The sequence below is a fragment of the Remersonia thermophila genome, chromosome 2, assembly GCF_042764415.1.
Source record: "Remersonia thermophila strain ATCC 22073 chromosome 2, whole genome shotgun sequence".
NCBI classification, from domain to species: Eukaryota; Fungi; Ascomycota; class Sordariomycetes; order Sordariales; family Chaetomiaceae; genus Remersonia; species Remersonia thermophila.
This window is the reverse complement of record NC_092218.1, coordinates 4,152,128-4,167,703: the sequence shown is the minus strand read 5'-3', so window position 1 is coordinate 4,167,703 and position 15,576 is coordinate 4,152,128. Positions and strand designations below refer to the sequence as shown.

The 15,576-nt window shown below is 59.3% G+C and overlaps 2 protein-coding genes across 2 annotated transcripts; both read right to left on the bottom strand.

The window, feature by feature from the left end:
- Positions 1–333: 333 nt before the first annotated feature.
- Positions 334–1,690, bottom strand: VTJ83DRAFT_2600 (uncharacterized protein; the record flags this gene model as incomplete). Its single annotated transcript, XM_071008889.1, has 2 exons — positions 334–1,047; positions 1,109–1,690. 2 exons carry the CDS (start codon positions 1,688–1,690, stop codon positions 334–336), a joined length of 1,296 nt encoding a protein of 431 aa, XP_070869140.1.
- A 1,778-nt stretch (positions 1,691–3,468) lies between these two features.
- On the bottom strand, positions 3,469–5,975 carry VTJ83DRAFT_2599 (uncharacterized protein; the record flags this gene model as incomplete). The annotated part of the gene is made up of 3 exons (XM_071008886.1): positions 3,469–3,607; positions 3,684–5,745; positions 5,816–5,975. 3 exons carry the CDS (start codon positions 5,973–5,975, stop codon positions 3,469–3,471), a joined length of 2,361 nt encoding a protein of 786 aa, XP_070869139.1.
- Positions 5,976–15,576: the final 9,601 nt, after the last annotated feature.

Below are 15,576 nucleotides of genomic sequence, written 5' to 3'. Positions count from 1 at the left end.
GGGCGACGGAGAAGGAGGGAGAGGAGAAGAGAGCGATGAGATGCGGGTTAGGGGGGATGGTGTGTTTTATCTATCATGATGTATATGCTGCATTCATGCGTTTACACATAACCCTTTCCTTGACCCTCTTCTTGGTTCTTGTTGCTCTCCGATTCTGGGTGAGCCCCGTCCATGAGATATGATGATGTCCCGGACCCATGTTGCGTATAGACGTTATGGTGTATTATTCTGTCTACTTGATTTCCCAACTTCGAGCCATACGGCATATTAATGCATCTATCCATCTTGTCGGCATCATGCACACCGTGATGCTTCCGGCGTTGCCTACCTAGTTCAGAAGAGGCCCTCCGTCCATCCCGCAGCCAGTGGCACAACCAATACCACCAACCACCACATCATCACCCACCCCCCCGAACCATGACCCCCCTTCCAGGCTCCGTTCTCCTCCTCCCCTTTCTGACCGTCACGAAGACTCTGGCTCCCCTGCTCCGTGAAAAACCACTCCGCCGCGCTCCGATTTCCCGGCACCACATCGGGGATCCTACACACGGCACCCGGCGCCGCCGGATCCACACACCTGCTCGCCCCCGGCTCCTCCCTCCTCTGCCGATGCCCCGGCACAGACGACGCGTTGAAGTACGCCTTGACGCTCTTCACCTGCAACGCCGAATCCACCTCGGGCGGCCCCCCGGACCAGAGCGGGTTCCCGTTGCTCCAGTGCGACAGCATCAGGATCCCCGCGCTGGAGGGGACCGCGGCCCCGGAGGCCGAGGCGGACATGCTCGCGAGGGGCACGCCGTCGGCGTAGAAAACGACCAGCCCCGGGAGGTAGTCGAAGCGGTACTCGTGGAAGTCGGCCGTCGGGTCGAAGGGGAGGTTGGCCTGCACGAAGTTGCCCGCCGCGGTGGAGTCGGCGGAGGAGGCGTCGTGGCCCGCGTCGGCCGAGGCGGGGGATTGGAGGACCAGGTTGACAGGGAAGCGGTTGGCGGCCGGGTCGAAGTCTCTGGAGAGGAACTCCATGTCGATTTCTTGCGTGTCGTTGAAGTACTGGGCCCGGCGAGGTCAGCGGGGTAGGGGAGTAGTCAGGGCACTCGGGAGCAATACTCACCCAAAAGAAGGCCGCACACGTCCCCCTCACCTCCGAAACCTTCATCCACACCCTAAACGTCCCCCACATGACATCCCTCCGTTTTGTCGCCAGCTCCGCGACAGGCACCATGCCCTCAACGATCTCGCTCTGCACCAACAGCTCCAACACTCCCACTCCCCCTCCCTGCCCCCGGCTGCGACGACCTTCTCTCGATTCCACCACCCGCACATTTCTCGCGTCAAACATCTGCCCATACGTTCCTCTGGCCCGCTCCTTTGTCAGGTTGAACTCCTGCGGCGCCCAGTGCGGGGTGTGCTGGTAGAGGTCGATGCCGACGATGCTTCTGGCGCTGTTCCCGTTGTTGTCGGCAAGGAGAAGACGGGAAAAGTCGGTCTCGAGGACGTCGGTGAAGAGGGCGGTCGTGTGTGTGGACGTGTCGGTTTCATTGGGGCGGACGCTGGCGAGGTAGCCACACTCGCAGGCGGCGAGGGCCAGGGGAAGGTTGGTTAGGGTGATTACGGTGAGGAGGAATAAGGCGAGAGGTGTCATGACGGGGTTAGGAAGGGTGAGTTTAGTGGTGGTGGTGGCGGTCGTGGTCATGGCGGTTGGGTTCAGCAGCAGCCGCCGTCGCTGGTGAATCGATGTGTGGTGATGTTAGGTACCTATACCGGCCAAAGACGGCATGTTTGGGCGTCAACAGGCGAGGGGTTTGGCGGCGGTGGTGGTGGTGGTGGCGGCGTGTAAACAGGGGTCAAAAGAACACTAACCGGACGTGTTTCGGTCGGACTCGATCAGGAACGAGAGAGAGAGAGGGCACAGCACTACCTTGCGAAAAGTCAAGCCCCCAACACTCATCCTCGTGACAGTGAGGCGCTCTCGTTTGTTGCGCATGACGTGACTGTGACTGAAGCAGGATATAATACTCGAGCCCTCAATGAACCGGCCCAAACTGAAAGGCCCTTGGGTCGGAGATGAGTGCCCCGGCCAGCTTGTTCCGGCTCGCTTCCGCCCACTGCCGCCCCCAAAATCCAACGACTCCCAAGCCGACAGGCTTTTTACATGCAGGAACCCACCCCGAGTGACACGACAGGCATCAAGATACGCACAATACGGCAGCCTGCATAACTAGACGCAGCGGGTAACCTTTCCGCACAGATGCTTCGTGTGTAACTGCAGCCGGCATTTTGTCACCTGGGGATACCTTCTCGACTCAGAGGAATACCCGGCCCGACCTTACTTCTCGACAAGACGTATCAGACGGGACAACCAAGGCCCATTCTTCATCGACGAGCCAGCAACAACAGGTGTGTTTACCCAGTAAACACGCCTCTTTGGTTTCAAAACAGGGGATGGGCATTGCGACAAGAAATACATATACTATAAGTCACGAGACACCGAACATGAGAGAAATCAGGGCGCGACGACAGGAAGCCAACAGAAAACGGACGAGAGGAAAAATTATCAACCTTGCTTTGCACACCCCTCGTGTCACTCGTACCCCCAAGCCAAGTTCAAAAGCAACGAGCCAACTTTGATCCCAGCCCAATTGATTACCTTAGCCACCACCCGAGGGAAAAAAAAAAACACCATCACCGCCGGTCCCAACCAGTCCATCCGACCAACCGTTCATCCACCCACCCATCGTGAGCAACCTTCCCATCCCTAGATCCTGCCATATCTGGTACAGGAAGTACAACAACAGGTGGGTTCCAAGACCGACACACCGGCAAGGAAAACAAACGCAAAAGCAAAACAACAGGACGAGATGCGACACAACAAAACAAAACAAAACGCAAACAAAGCAGACAAGTATATCGAACAAGGTATCCGAGGCCAGAGAGCAACTGGAAACCGAAAAAAAAGGAAAACAGAATCAGAAAAAAAAGCGCTGGGGGAGCCAGGATTAAAATAATCGGTACGCTGTGATAATGAGACACGGAGAACGAAAGGAAAAACGACCAAACGATACCCTCTTCCCCTCACATGGACCAGCCAACAGCGTGACAGATATTAGGTTTGCGGGAGCGCGAGTGTGGCCCCTCTCCCACCGTGGACCACCGTGAATGCGAAACCGTACCAGACCTGCCCCCCGTTGCCCGAGCCCATGAAAAACAAGACGCAAAACAATAAAATGCAAAGCAAAGCGAGACGACACGCTCCCAACACCGCCCTCCACCATTTGCCTGGTACCCATCCCAGATGGAAAAGAGCAAAACACGACAGTAAGGAAATAACGCGGAAACGGAAATTAGGAGAATAGGAAAGCAAGGAAAAAGACGAAACCAACGCAGAGAGGTATATGCCGTAGAAAACCCCAGCCCCCGTACTTATCGACAAAGAACAAAAGGAAGTCGTCAAGGTCGTGATCGGAACAAAAACTAATACACGCTGTCCTCATCGGCGCCCTGAGAGGTCATGGACGGGGTCGAGACGCTCGAGGAGGCCGTGACATCGTCGACGTAGCCGATGAGGGCCTGCGAGTGGAGGCGGAAGGATTCGCCCATGAGATGCGTGATGCTGTGAACCCAAGTTAGCCAGGCGCGTTCCCTTCGTTGGATAGAGCTGGTAATAAACAAGAGAAAAAAAGGCTTACCCCCAGACAACCACTTCATCTAGCATGGAGCCCCAGAGACGAGCAACCACCGAGCTCAGGTGCGTCACGTAGCCCTCGTTAAGGTCCTTATCGAACAGCTGGCGGATGCGGTTGTACATGATGGTCTCCTCCTTTGTGGCCGGCTCTTCGTCATGTTCCAGACGATACAGCCACATGGTGAGAATGATCATGAGGTCCATTCCGCACAGCGGGTGCTCGATGCTCCAGTTCGTTGGCGAGGTGCGGGCGACCCAGCGCACGCCCTGGACCACGGCCGTCTCGATGCAGTTGTAGCACTCCTGGATGACGTGCAGCATCTCGCTCGAGCGGCGCACGCGGTCCCGGACGTTCGACATGGCAGCCGCCACCTCGTACGAATCGTGGTAGCGCAGGGCCTCCTGGACCGTCTTGAGGTCGACCTCGAGGCGCGCGCGCGCGTTGCGGTACATGGCGCGGGAGTTGAAGAGCAGCGGGTGGCCTTTGTGGGGAGCGCTGAGCGGGACCGAGAAAGCCTCGGGCTCGCAGAGGTCGAGGGACTTCTCCCACGTCTCAAGAGCGAGCCGCAGCTTGTACTCGGTCACAACGTCCTGCAGGGCCTCCGGGCTGCGCTTGTGGTACCAGACCTCAAGGAAGAGGGCGTTGATCATGATGCGGGTCGCAAAGGCGCTGTACTTGAGCGTCTCACCCTGGAACAGCTTGTCGTGAGCCTCCATGAAGGTCACGCTAGGCGGCGCCACCTTGAGGTGCTCCTGCCAAGCCTCTTCGGTGACCTTGAGGTTCCAGAGCGCCTCGGTGGAGGGCAGCTGGAGATCCTCAAACTCGTTGAAGCTCATGGCGGGCGTGTGGTTGTACGTCATGGTCAACAGGCCGAAGAAGATGTAGACGGCGTAGTAAGTACGACGGCAGCCTTCGTCCTCGACCCACTCGGCGCGGGTCGGGGGACGGTCCTCGCGCGCCTCTTGGCGGAGCTTGAGCTCGTAGCGGTTCCCGGCCACCATGTTGGCGAGCAAACTCTTAATGGAGCACGCCCACTCGAGGCCCTTGGGATCTCCGCTCCAGCTGGCAAAGATCATGTTGAGCAGCGAGCTTTGCATGGTCCAGAGCGGGCACTTGCGGGAGCTGAAGTTCTCCTTGTTCTGCAGGAACTGATTGACGAGCACCTTGGAGCCGATGTGCAGCATGTAGGCCTGCTCCTGGTCAAAGGCGTACAGGGCGCCAATGGAGAGCACGGCCATGAGCAGAGCCGGCGACACGCGCGTCGGCTCGAACGAGGCCGGGTGCAGGAACGGCAGGTGGTGGTGGAAGAGCCCGAAGTATGTCGACAGGTAGCGGTTGAGAGCGTGCAGACTCGGCACACGGAAGCCGTCGGGGATGGCGTGCTCGCTGTCGTGGCCCCGGATATTGTCCAGGATCATGTTGCGCTCCTCGTCGCTGTTGATCTGAGGGGCCTTGAGCCCGGCGGGGAGCTGCTGCGGAGCCGAGGTTGCGGCCTGGACCCGCTGGGACGGGGCGGGAGACCCGGGTGCCGGGGTGCCGGCCGCCGAGGGCGGCAGCGAGTTGGCAAGAACCTGCAGGCCGGTAGCCAGGGTATTAGGATGCGGTTGGGCATCCAGCGAGGTTGCGGAGTTGATGGAATGCGTCTTGGGGTGATCCTGCGACGAAAAGCTGTCCCACATGGCGCCATTCGGGTACGCGACCGAGGGTTCCACGAGGCTCTGCGAGAAGGACATGGTGGAGCTGCCATCATACTGCGAGTCGGCACGGGCGGCAGCGGTGGCCTTCTGGTGGAGGTCGGCGACGAGCATGGCGGCCGTCTCTACGTCGAAGACGCCGTCGCTGCTGTCCTGGATCTGCTCAAGAGCGCCGGGCTCAAGGGTCAGAGCCGACTTGGTCGGGCCGGTGATGGGACGGGCCGCCTTGGGCCCCCCGCGACGCTTGCCGTCGCTGTGAAGAGGCACTCCGCCATCCTTTGCGTGCACGGTGCGGTCGTGACGAAGCAAAAGGTCGCGTCGCACAAACGTGCTGCGGCACTTCATGCACTTGAACGGGCGCTCCTTGGTATCTATCGACAGGTCAGCCCAGAACTTCCGGGAAGATGAAGCGAGAAGAAAAAAAAAATGCCATATACGTACGTGATCGCTCGTGACGACTCCTGTGCTCACTCCTGCTGAAGGCGCGATTGCAGAACTGGCACTTGTACTTCCTTTCTGGGGCGTGAGAGGTCTTTCGCGCGGCCGCCGGGGTCGACGCCGCCGAAGAGGGAGGCATCGTAGCCACGCTTGCGCCGGGCATCTTGGCGAACGGACGGCTTTCGCGTCTGGACGTCGAGCACAGCGGCGACGGTGGTTGGATGGGTCGGCTGCAGCGTCGGATCGGACGATGATGACGGCGACAGTGACAACGATGGCACTCGGAAGTGGTGTTGCAACCCTCCTTCACAGAACGATAGTTGAGATCGCCTGGTTCCTCGCTCGCGCGCGCGCTCCCGTGGGATTTAAAGGGTGTCTTGCGGACTTTGAGTCGTGTTGCTGCTCATTGGTGATATGATCATGGAAGACAAGGCTGGCGAAGGGAGGGACGAAGGGTGGGGATTTGGGGTGTGGTGTTGAACAAGGGCGGGCGTGCTGTCGCCGAAAAAGGCTGTGGAGGCGTGCTGTGCTGGGGACAAAGGGCTGGCCAGACGAACTGTCGTCGTTGTTGATGTCGTCGCCAATACCGGCGGGGAGGTTTGTTGTTGTAGTGGTCGGGGGATGGACCAGAAATGGGGTTTGCGCCAGTTACAGGCGGGTATGTGGTGGGAAAAAAGTGGGAGGGGGGTTTTTGGAAATGGCTGAGAAGGGGGGGGATGAGAGGGGAAAAATGGCTGCGGAGAGTTCGCAGGTTCGCGGAGGGGAAGAGGGACAACTCCTCCAGCCAATGCAAAGGTGGGGGGGGGAGGGGAGTGAGACGGAGGGGATTGGAGGGGAGTGAGCTGGAGGCGGGAGGAAAAAGAGGGATGCCACCCTGGCGACGGAAAGGTGGGAACAATTTTGCTTTGTCCCAAATGAGCTTAGTCTCTTGCAGCCCCCCAGTTGACCCAAGGGATCCACTTGACCCAATCGTCCCAGTTCCAGACGGGAACGAGAACCTGGCGGGTGGGGCCTCACCTTGGGAGTGGTTGGGAACCTCCAGACGCCCCGTCGTGTACTTGCCTACCGTCAACTTCTCTGTGTTCCAGGGCAGAGGCGGTGAGGATCTGACTCGCCAAACGCGCATCAACTATGCTGGGCGACACGCCTCAATGGTTGCACGTCAAAGGCAGTCTTGCTAGCGGGGTGTTGCGCCGGCGGACAGCTCTCGTCCAAGAGCTGCGCAGGTCCCGCGTGACTGAGGCCAGGTACCGCCGGGCCTAGCACCTTGGGAACTTGTAGCAGTAGGTACCTGGGAACCCGGGACAAAACTCAAGGTGGGGTGTCTTGGAAAACGAGAGCAGGCCCCGTCCCGATGAGCGTAACGCGGGGCAGACGGAGCATTAGCTCTCCAAGGTTCCCGTCTTAAGCATGACACGTAATTTGTGTGAGAGGCCTATCATTTGATTCGACTTGGCTTAACGCGTCGCAGCTCGGAGCTCCCGGCCTCGCGCCTGGCGCAGCGGAAATTGGGCCACGTTCACGCCTCTTTTCGGTCAGTTCTAGTCGCGCACCCCCCCTCCGAATTTGCTTCTTCCAGCTCACCTCAGGCCTACCCCTCAACCTCCCAGGAAAAAAAAAAAAAAAGAAACCAAAAAATCTCGCAGCGCCGGATGCCTCCCGCCACATCAGCCTCGGAGTACGGCAAACGTTACCTCGATGTGGGTTAACTACACAGTGGTTGACCGCCACATGGCACATGGCAGATGGCAAGCAAGCAACCAGCGGCCTCTCCAACTTGCAGCGGTGCAGAAAACGCAACAGCTCCATCCATGAAGACCTCCCGTTCCAGGTGGCAGCTCTCGGGACGAAGGTGGGTCTGCGAGGTGGATTCCAACGGACAACGGATGGATCTCCGGCCTGGTCGTCGCGGAGCGTTTCGCAAGTCATCGAGGTCGTATCCAAGCTGAAGACGAAGCGACCGACCGACCGACCGACCCGGCGGAGGCCTCGAAACCATTTAACAATCGTCGCAAAAGCGCACAGCCCACCGTCGCATCCGTCGCACTGCTGGTTGAGGCAGCTGGCGGGCGAGGTTTCTGGCCTCTTGCCCAAAATAGTTGTTTCACGACACCCCCATCCGTTGCCACCCTTCATTCAGGTACCTCCCCAGCACCCAGCTGGGAGATCCTCGATTTGCAGGGCCATGCCACAGGCAGGGCTGCCGCAGCAGGCCAGCCACGGCCAATCCTCGCCTGCGTTCACCCCCAAGCTGCCACAAGATGCCACATCGCACGTCGGCTGTGTCCCGTGACCAGCGCTCAACCTACAAGAAGCGCACGAGACCCCTCTCCCGACAACGGCGATTCAAGTCATCACACGTTCCCCCCCGTTCCCGGCTGCAACCAACGATCGCTGTTCCACATGGGCATGTTTTGTTTACACGGCGGCAGTGAGGAGCAGCGGCGCATGGACTCAAAAATCAAGGCGGGGCAATGAAAACGACCCCTCCATGCTCCCCGCGGTCAATCGTGACCATTCTCGAACGCTGCCCCTCCACCCCTTCGCGTGCTTTGCCAGGCGTGCAAGGTCCCCAACCCGTCCTGTCATCAGACCATTATGCTTATCCGGTTGTCCAGATCCCTCGGTTCCGTCTGCGCGGTGGCTGCAAGCTGGGGTCCGCTCGGCGGGACCGGCCAGGCTTAACGTCTTGGCGTCTTGGCCAGATGCCCATCCGCTGTCTCTCTGGACTGGCGGACACTGATGAGATTCCACCGCGAGAGATCGAGCAGCGTTTTTGTTGTTCACCTCATCGGCGGGAACCAGGAATGGAGGGCAGCGTCGTGTAACATGAACTACTGCAGGTAATGCTATGTACATAAGCGTCCCTCTTACACGCAAGCGCCTAGGTCTGTACAGACGTACAGGACCCTTAAGGTGGGCACACGCAGCACAGGAAACCAGATGGTCCCTGGTGTGGTGACCCGTGGTTGGTACGAAAGCCCGGAAAATTGACCATTCTACATATGTACATCCGATGCCCTTTCTGGCACCACAGCTAAGGTGCCTTAGTGTAGCTACACTACTGTATGTACACTAAATGCTGGGTGGACGGCCGCAGAGCAAACGGTGCCTTTTCGGTGTTAACATTCCCTCACCTCAGCCTGTTCCGTTCCTTGGTTCGAGGTTGGCAGGCGCACGGTTGGCAGGCGGCAGCGCCGTGCAGCCGGCCAAAAATTGCGCTAACGTTAGTCGGCTACGGAAGTCAAAGCCGGCCCTTAGGCGGATCCCCGGCGTTGGAATGCAACCTGGAACTTCCCCTCCACAAGCAAGGAACCTTCGGAAAGCCACCCCACTTCCCCACTGCAACCTCCCAAGCCCCGCCAACACTCCACCGTCCACAAATCCACAACAACACACCGTCGCAGCCAGGCGCTCTGAGTGACGGACGGGAGCATTTCTTGTCAGAAAGCAGGTCCCCTCAGAAGGTCGCTGCGCCCCGCCCTGTGCCGGCCGGCGAAGCATTCGCATGTGGAAAGGCCACCATGTTGCCGTCGTGGAGACAGTAGGTACGTAGTGGGATGCGGCCGGATTCTCGCCATCGAAAGGACACATGACGACGGCCTTTTGCGTTTGTTCACACGCCAACGACGCGAGAAGATAAATAAACGTTGGTGGAAACCAAGCCGGCTACGGGTACCCGAGGAGGTGGCGATCTGCCCCTCCTTCGAACGAGCCCACCAGCCTCATCCTCACTCTGGCCCCGCGCTCGATCGCACATTTGCCAGCCACACATGCCTCATCGTTGCTTCTTTCTGTGTGACTGCATGTATAGAAAGACGGGTCCAATTTTTTTTTTCTCCCCGAACGCCAACACAAAGCTGAGAAAAGTCCCCTCGGGAACGCCAGGAAGGATGGCAGCGAGTCATTGGTCTTACCCCCTGCATATGCATCCAGCCGGTCAAATAACGTTACGGAATCCTGGCCGCTGGCTGGTTATGGAGAACCAGGGAGGGAGACGGACAGACGGACAGACGGACGGTCGGCGATCCTCCCTGGCCAGAACCAGCGGCCAGCAGATCAACCGTCGGCTTGAAAAAAAAAAAAAAAAAAATCAGGCTCGCTCAAGATGGTTTTGCCCAGATGCGACGATCCTGGAACAAAAAACACAACAACACCACACAAGAATAGCACAACCTGTAACCTACACTGCACAGCCCAGCACGAAACATCTGCAAACGGCCCTGGATCGCCCCTCGGATCACCAAGTGGTGTGTTACTGGCGCGACGTCTCGGCTTATTTCTGGCATTTTGCGCCCTGACTTGCCTTGCCTGGCCGAAAGGGACGAAACGGAAGAAGGCTTCGAGAAGCACCAAGGACGCAAGGACGGGCGCGGCACCCCTGTCTCCGGGACACCGAGGTTTCATCTGCCGCACCGCTAACCTCCATCCAGGCATCGCCCCGAAGCGTCCTTCTCGGTTCTCGGCCAGTCTCCGAAGATGAGACTCGATTCTGGACCTGAACGCCATGATTCCTTCTTCTCTTGGACGAACACAAGCCCGCGAGATACTCGCCTGTGAAGCTCTTCCTCCCCGGGGCGCCCTCCTGCGGCAGGCCATAACCCCTTCGCCAACCCTCTCCTTTGCGGTGGCCCGCAGCGACGAGCATCAACAAACATTTCGCTTGATCGTCGAGAGCAGCAGTGGGCCATGCCCTTCCGCTCAGGCGTTCACGTCGCAACCGGGGTATCAAAACATCCACAGTGGCCCATGGCCCCGAGGCCGAGGGTTTGGAAATTTGGGCCCATCTCGACCTCCCTTGTGTGTCTCGTCAAGGACATTTGACCCTGTCAATCACCGTTCATGCTTTCCTTCCCCTGACTGCTTGTAGATCAGGATCTCGATGCGATCACTGAGTGCCGGCGACCCCGTCGACCTTGTCATCGCGGGGCAGCGAAGTCCAACGCGGCGGGCAATTCTGACCTCACGCCAACGGGTACCTCTGTCAAGCAGGTTCGTGCTAGCGATGTTTTTCGCCACTGCGAACGGCAAGGGACAAAAAAAGCAATAATCAACAGTCCAGACCGGATCAAAACACGGCACACCGACAGGGGGAAAAAATGACCGTCTTATCTTCACCGCCCTTCCCCGTCCATCTTGTCCCTCACCCCGCCAAACCAAAAAAGGCGGAGCAGCGCGGGCCTGCCTGTCCAGCTCACAAGCCTGTCAACCGCCCCGCCAACGCCGCCGCCGACGCCGCCGGGATTCGGGGTCCGCCTCCGGAATGCTCCACACCCCGCGGTCCGGCAGGGGGAAGGGATTTGTTCGCTTCCGATTCCTGCAGGTTGGTCGGTCGCCGGAGGGTTCGTCAATGCAAGTGATGCTGGCGGCGGTTGCTCCTCGCCCAGCCAACCCGCCCCGAGTGAATGCTGAGGCGGGCGGTGGAGCCCACGCCTGGCAGGTTCGCTGGCTGGGCAAGCGTGCGATCCGCGGCGGGGGATTCTCCTGTCGTGCTGTTCACCCCCCAGATCCCATCTGATCCGATCGGGCAGACACGCTCCCCTCCCGACACCGCCTTGTCGAGATCATCGCCCCAGGGAAGGGGAGGGGCCAGGCGAGGCGGAGAACAAGCAAAGACGCGGAGGGGCGGGGTAGGTTGTCGATGGTGGGTGTCGATGGGCGCAAAAAACAAGCTAACTTCGCTGTCACCGATCTCGCAGCCCGTCTTTCGCTTGTTTTTTATGATGGTATGGGGGGGGACACGTGGTGCGCCGTCGATGGAAGCGGAAGGGTCTCTGGCACTATGGATTGCAGTGACTCTTATGCCGTACGCTTCGCTACAGAGGACGCGGTAGGTAGTGTCGTAGAAAAGTAAGACTTCCACCAAGACTAGTGTATGTACAGAGGGTGTGTGATCCGAGCCTTGCGAAGGACCCCTCACACACTCGGCTGATGTTCCCCTCGCCGTTTTCTTTTACTATAGCTTTGGGACAACAAGTCATGTGGCGGAGACGTGGCGGCGCCGAGGGGCTCCAGAGGAATTCGGCGTCCGGATCCCAACGGTGTTTGATGGCTTGATATGCTGAGTATGATCCTTATCGTTTGTTTGTTATTTGTTGTTGTTTTTGATGTTCGCCAGCGTGGAGACCATTGTATCGGATGGAAGCGACCAGGAACCGGCATCTTCCCGACCCCTCCCCCCCCCCCCCCCCCCCGGGGGGGCGGCAGACGCGGCAGCGGGCCGGCGTGTGGCGTACGGCGGGGTACCTCCGGCAGCCGCAGCCGCCCCTCCATCCCCTCCTCTGCGGCCGGGTTCTCTTGGGGGACCCGAAGGAGGGGCACCCCGCTTCCGATGAAGCCCTGGCCTGCGCGCTGCCGGCCGTGTCCGTGCTCGTGCCCATGACCTTGTGTTCCGCTGCTGCTTGCGATGCGATGTTGGCCAGAGACCAACACCAAGGAAGAAACCACATGACCGCCCGATTACGTGATGTTTTTCCGGCCCCCCCCCCCCCCCCTCCTCTCCGGTGTTACCTCTCCCAAGCCTGAACTCAGGCTTGTGGTCCAGGAGGAGGGGTGAAAAGAAGGTTGTTTTTCTAGGCTGGTGCCTGACGGATATCTTTTGGTGTTCTGGTTCGCTTGCCGCGTTGGAGCTCGATAACTATTCAAGCCCGAAAGGCGTCCCGCCCAGTGGGCGTGCGGCACCTCCGCCTGGTTTCATCGTTCTCCCCCTCCTTCTTCTGACGTGGTTGAACCAAGCCGTGCCTCTTCCGAAGGCGGAGGAGTGAGCCCACTTCGTTTCTATATCCTGCTGGATCGTCCCTTTCACGGCCACGCGCGCCGGAACCCGCTGGACCGAGCAGCGCGGATCCAACCACCCGGGCGAGACGTACCGATCGGGCTCTTGAGGCTGTATGCAAGGCCGAGATGGCAGCGAGATGGAGGGACGAGAGGCCTGCTCTTCGGTGTTGGGTAACTATTGGTCCGTCGCTCCTACGACCATGGCCACGCGACGCACCGTAATTGGCATCTTCTTAGGGGCTTGGGCTCTCAGGTTTAGGCTCGCCGGCTGGCGATCTCTTCCTGGGCATCAACCTCTCCCTCCCTACCTCAACCGACCTCCTTTTCACCTTCCACCTATGTTAACCTCTTACTGTGTAGACTCCCCAGCTATAGTACGTTGGCCAGGACGATGACGCCATCACAGGGAAGCCAACTGCGCCACAGCTCAAGAGCAGAGGCATAAATCGTTGATCAGAAAATGTCGGTCGCCAGGAACGGCAGGTGTGAGGCGTCAGAACGGGGGACCCGCTTTATCGTGGCTTGTGGACGTTTGTCGTCTGGGCGAGGGAGCGAATCCGAGGCACCCCCAGATTATCGCATCAGCGAACCAGAGCGGGCACTAGCCAAGGGGTAAAAGAGATTGGCAGCGAAGGTTGAGGTGGTTTGGGGCGCGGGATGCAGTGGCACGGTCCTGCTCTTGACGACGAGGACGACAAGGTTGATGTCAGCGAGCATGACGGAACGACAAGGGGTTTGCCTGGCTCGTCGAACTCGATGGTTACACCGCACGGTATGTCGCCTGTCGCCCTTGTGTCGACCAACACAAAAAACCCCGGCGGAACAAGGCCCAGCGCCGGCGCAAGGGCGTTGCCTGGCCTTTCGGCCTTGCTGGTCTGACGATGACGGGGGCTCGGGTACCGCACTCGGGACGAGGTTGAAGTTGCGGCCACCAGGGGACCCCGGCCGCGTTGCCAGAGCGCGCGACTTTCTCGACGATCTATGGTACTGCGTACATATCAAGTACAGTACAGTAATCCAACCGGCACTGAGCGAGTTCCACACCCCCCGATGCCTCAGCGATGATAGGGAGGGGTGATCAGGTCCTTTCACGGTACGTATGCACGTCGGGGGACAGAGAGAACATGCCAGGTGGGTTGTGGGGGGTGCTGGTCGATTGTAAACCGCGCAGGACGCGGGATGGTGCTCCGTCGTACAAACACCGTACACCGAACGGATGGAACGGCAGGTCCCGATCCAGGAGAGCTGTCCAGGCTGGGGATCAGGACGAGACACGGTTCATGGGAGAAGCGAACCGGGCAATCGGTATAGCAGAAGGTTAGCCTTTGCCTGCAGGTTTCTAAGAAAAGGCCGCAGCTTTAGCAACCCTTCGGGCCGTCCAAGACGATGTTCCAGAAGCATGTAAACGCCTTCCACATCGGAAGCGTTCTCCGTGAGGTCGCAGCCCACTTTGGGGTCTGCAACACTGCACCGCAGCGCCGAGAGCGTCCAAAGGTGCCCAGGTTTCGTACGAAAAGGGTGAAAAAAGGGGGGGGAGGGGGACGGGACGGCGCCAAGACGCCATGGCCCGAGCGCCGGTACGGTACCCCTAAACCTTCCCAGAGCGCATTGTGTTCTCAGGACCGCACCAGGCATACCGTCGCGTCGTTCCAATTTCGGTCCAGACCTGCGGGCTGCTGTGGTTCCATTCAATGCATCGAAGGGCAGCATCCCGTCGCCAGAAACCAGCCGCAGGAACTGACCTGATCTGATCTGGAAAAGCCACAGGAAGATTTCCATGTCAGAAGAGGCGAGGCCATGGCAACTTCTGATGCGTAGCATGTCATTTGTGGCAATCACATGGAATGGAAATGATGCATCTTGTCTTTTGGGTCATGTTCTGAAGGAAGGGGGGGGAGGGGGGGGAAGCACGGAAGATGGGAAGCACAGCCAGACGGAAGGACGGAGTGTCACACTGTTCTGTATCATCGCGCGTACTGTACATACAGTACTGTACGTGGACGCCGGAATGGCCCCGCCTGGAGGGCCCCGATCCCCCTCAGAAAGCAGAGAGGACCAGGGACTCATTTTCTCTGCTGCCGGGCCCAAACGCTGGAAGCTCAAAAGCCATACATGCAGTCCCGGACGTTCCCTGCTCACCCCGCTTCCTGGGAGCAAGCTCTAGCCATCAGAGTGGACCGCACGCACATTCTTATCCTGCCCATGCCGCAGACGATTCCCGTCCAATCCCTTTTCTGGTAGAAACATCCACCTTGGGGCTCCGGACCCCCTTGATCGTCAACTCCCATCTCCTTTTTCCCATCCTGCGTCCTTGTCTCTCCCACCGGAACCCCTCAATCTGCTTCGTTGGATCCTCCAACCGCGATACGGGCGACGGCCGAACCAACGCGGTCTTCTCCTCATCGTCTGATTCGCGCAGGAAGCGAATCCTCGAGAGACGGCGGGGGAAAGGCGTAAAGCGATACGCAGATACGCAGATACCCACAGCGTCAAGCTCCCGCTTACACTGGGCGGATCCCAACTCGGTGGTCCCCTCCGCCCCCCTCTCCCGTCTCCTGTCTCGAAACCTCAGCAAATTGGGCGACTTGCGCCCACCTTCCCCCCTCTCGTTTAGCCATCCAGCACAGCGACCACCCTCATCCCACCAGTCAGATCAACCGTTGCGCGCGTCTTTTTCGTGCCCTGCACGAATTCTTGCCAGGCCCCCCCCACGACGACGGAGAGCTGCGGCCTCACCTCGTCCCGAACGGCGGTCGCTCGGTCCCGGCCATTGAGAGGGGCGACCTCGGTGAAACTGGGTGACACTTGGGTTAGCAATCACCCCCCTTCGATCAGCATCCGGCCGCGTCCGGGTCGAATTGCAGGCGCCGCAACGAAGCAAAGCCATCCTGCAAGAATAAGAAACAGTGCTGAACGGGAACCACAGGGCTGAAACAAACAAGGCCGGCGGCAAAGCGCCTCCCCGCCCAACCCGCCCGCCCATGTTC